Below are 3,813 nucleotides of genomic sequence, written 5' to 3'. Positions count from 1 at the left end.
CAATAATTATCCTCGGTTCAACCTAATTTTTTTATGAACAATTAATTGAAAAATCGAACTCACTCTTATTTCTATTAAAAATAATATCTACATAAACACTAGTTAATCTATTCTTTTATCCTCCATTATATTCTTCGTATTCTTTGGACTTTTTAAAAAACATATTTTTTTATTGATAATTTATGTACAATAGTTTAAAATCAAATTTAAAATGATTTTAAAATTAATTAAACCGGAAAACTTGATTTAATTGAAAATTTATTATATTAAAAAGTACAAACTAAATAGAACCAAATTGTTTAATTAGTTTTTTTTTTAATTTACTATTATTAAAAAGAGAATCAATCGTGATAGGTAGGGTTGTCAAAATCAGACACGATCCATCAATTCGACACGGTTCAACCCAAAAAAAATCAGGTTTGGGTTTGAAGTTTTCAGTTCGGGTCAGATCAGATTAGACCCGATACCTGACCCGAAAAAAATGATCGGGTTGGATTGGGTTGGGTTCAGGTCAATCAGGGTCAATTTAACTTTTTTTTTAAAAAAAAATAATTTATAAATATTATCTAAATTTTTATATATTGTATATCTAAAAAAATATTTATTGTATATTTATATCATAAAATTTCATAATTTAGTATTTATTTTGTACATTTTTTTTTATTTTTAAACAATTGTTTATTTGATTTAGTAAATATGTTTTATTTTTTTTATAATTTATAATTAAATTTCAAATTTAAATGATATATATGAGGGAGATTTTGTTATTATATGTTTAAATTAAAAATATTATTATTATTATTTTGAATTTTATTTAATTTTCTTTAAAAAAAAGTTCAAAATCGGGTTAATCATGTTGATTCGGGTTCGAGTTCGGATTGAGAATTTTCGGATTGGATAATTTTTTATTAGTACTATTGCTCAATCTGACGACCCAACTCATCTAACTCATTCGAATTGATACCCTGTGATAGACATGTTTGATTAGATCACAAATTGTTTTATTATAATTTTTTTCAGTAATCACAATTTATTCATTTTTTTAATATCACAAATTGTATTTTAAGTCAAGGTATTTCCCCCCCAACTAAACCCTAACCACCGGCTCACTCGCGTGGTCCGATGGAAACAACCGAGTCACGATCAGATTTGGCCGACGCCGCCGACACCGTTGGTGAGGACTTAATCGGAGCTGAATCCCCAGTTTTGCACTCCGTCTCCGAACCCAGCTCTGAACCGACGGACATCAACAATTCCAGCCCTGCACCAATGGAAACCAATAGCGAACCCACGCAGGTTAATAATTCCAGCACCGCCAAACCTGTCCCCGAACCTCAAGCACAGCCGGAGCCGCAACCACGTAAGAAGCGCCGCCGCCGAAAGAAAATCTTCACGGACATGATATCCACGGCTTCGCGTCTCCGTGTCCTCCGGCCTCACCCCAAACCCACCCCGGTAGCTGACGATGACCTCCCCGGCTCTCCCTCCTCCCACCAACGCAAGCGCCGGGGCCCCTCTGATTTGTCTAAGGAGGTTGACGTTGAAGCTCTAATCGCCATCTCTGTTGGCTTCCCCGTAGATTCTCTCACAGAAGAGGAAATTGAGGCAAATGTAGTCTCGCAAATTGGTGGGGCAGAGCAGGCGAACTACATTATCGTGCGCAACCACATTCTGTCCCGTTGGCGCTCAAATGTCGATGTATGGCTCACCAAAGACCACGCGCTCGAGTCCATACGCGTTGAGCACAAGAATCTGGTTAATTCCGCCTTCAACTTCCTTGTTCAACATGGATATATTAATTTCGGCGTTTGCCCCGCGATCAAAGACGTCAAGAACAAGGTCGTCCATGAAATGCCTGAAGGCAGTGTGGTTGTTATTGGTGCCGGCCTATCAGGCTTAGTTGCTGCTAGGCAGTTGATTTTTTTGGGTTTCAAGGTTTTGGTGCTGGAGGGCAGGGAACGGCCTGGAGGCAGAGTTAGGACCAAGAAGATGAGCGCAGCTGATGGTAGTGTCGTCGGTGCTGCAGATTTGGGTGGGAGCGTGTTGACTGGAATTAATGGGAATCCATTGGGAGTTTTAGTGCGGCAGCTGGAGTTCCCGCTTCACAAGGTCAGGGATATATGTCCCTTGTATTTACCTAATGGTAGGATGGTCAATTCGGATGTTGATTCAAAAGTGGAGTCGTCATTTAATAAACTGTTAGATAGAGTTTGTAAGCTCAGGCAGGGTATAGTGGAGGAAGTAAGGAGCGTGGACATATCATTGGGGACTGCTTTAGAGGCATTCAGACATGTCTACAATGTTGCTGAACATCCGTTGGAACGGATGTTACTGGATTGGCACCTAGCCAATTTAGAATATGCTAATGCCACTTTGATGTCAAATTTGTCCATGGCTTTCTGGGATCAAGATGATCCATATGAAATGGGTGGCGATCATTGTTTTATTCCAGGAGGTAATGGGAGGCTCGTTAGAGCTCTGGCAGAAGACCTTCCTATCTTTTATGATTGTGCGGTGGACAGTGTTAGATATGGAAGTGATGGGGTTCTGGTTTATGCTGGAGGACAAGAATTTCGTAGTGATGTGGTGCTTTGCACAGTTCCTCTAGGAGTGCTCAAGAAGGAGTCAATTGAGTTTGTACCAGGGCTTCCTCAACGGAAGAAAGATGCAATTGAGAGATTAGGATTTGGGTTGTTAAACAAGGTTGCCATTTTGTTCCCCTACGATTTTTGGGGTGGAGAAATCGATACCTTTGGGCATTTGACAGATGATCCGAAAATGCGAGGAGAGTTCTTTCTCTTTTATAGTTATTCTTCAGTGGCTGGCGGGCCACTTCTTGTTGCCCTTGTTGCTGGAGAGGCTGCAGTCAAGTTTGAAAAGATGTCTCCTGTGGATTCAGTAAGCAGGGTTTTGGAGATTTTGAAGGGTATTTTCAGCCCAAAAGGAATTGCAGTTCCACCTCCAGTTCAGGCCGTATGCACCCGCTGGGGTCAGGATCTGTACTCTTATGGATCATATTCTTATGTAGCAATTGGTGCTTCTGGAGACGATTATGATATTCTTGCAGAGAACGTTGCTGATCGAGTTTTCTTTGCTGGAGAAGCCACAAATAGGCAGTATCCAGCCACAATGCATGGTGCTTTTCTTAGTGGGATGAGAGAAGCTGCTCATATCATGAGAGCCGCTCGGAGAAGATCAATCCATCCATCTGAAATAATGCCAAGTGGTCTTCAAAACAATGATGTGGAAACATTGTTCGAGACCCCTGACCTCACATTTGGTAGCTTTTCTGTTCTGTATGATCCGCAAGCGAGTACTGATTCAGAATCAAATGCCTTGGTACGAGTTGAATTCAGGAACGAAAAATTGGAGTCTGGTGTTGTACATCTGTATGGCTTGATTCAAAGAAAGCAGGCGGTGGAACTGAATAAGATTGAAGATGATGCAAGGAGGATTGAGATGTTAACTCGCGATTTTCGGGTTAGATTGGTTGGAAAAAAAGGTTTATGCAAGGATGCGGAGGCCCTCATCAGCCAAATCAAATCAACTTCGAGCTTGATTTGAAATAAACTGAAGTCTAAAGAACTACAAGAATTTGATTATTGATTAGTATTCTTCAAGCAAAGAGAGACAGAGCTCCTGCTGCTCCTCCGTGTTGATTAGTTAAGAGTTCACAAATTCTAGGAATTAGCTGTAAACTTTTCTTTTGTAATTTTATCTTTGAACATCTTATTGATTTGTTATCCTAGTTCAATTCGATGAGTAAAAATTAACAACGTATACAAACATTTGGTGTATTTTAGCCAAAAATTG

General features: G+C 39.6%; 1 protein-coding gene across 1 annotated transcript; it reads left to right on the top strand.

The window, feature by feature from the left end:
• The first annotated feature begins 1,082 nt into the window (after positions 1 to 1,082).
• Positions 1,083 to 3,813, top strand: LOC140988077 (lysine-specific histone demethylase 1 homolog 1). Its single transcript, XM_073456973.1, has one exon. It carries the CDS (start codon positions 1,123 to 1,125, stop codon positions 3,562 to 3,564), a length of 2,442 nt encoding a protein of 813 aa, XP_073313074.1. The 5' UTR covers positions 1,083 to 1,122; the 3' UTR covers positions 3,565 to 3,813.

Source organism: Primulina huaijiensis, chromosome 11 (assembly GCF_012295235.1).
Source record: "Primulina huaijiensis isolate GDHJ02 chromosome 11, ASM1229523v2, whole genome shotgun sequence".
NCBI lineage: Eukaryota > Viridiplantae > Streptophyta > Magnoliopsida > Lamiales > Gesneriaceae > Primulina > Primulina huaijiensis.
This window is presented reverse-complemented; position numbering and strand designations above follow the sequence as displayed.

What these genes read in the sequence shown, in the direction of transcription:
- LOC140988077 (XM_073456973.1), top strand. Translation starts at nt 1,123, where the DNA reads ATGGAAACAACCGAGTCACGATCAGATTTGGCCGACGCCGCCGACACC.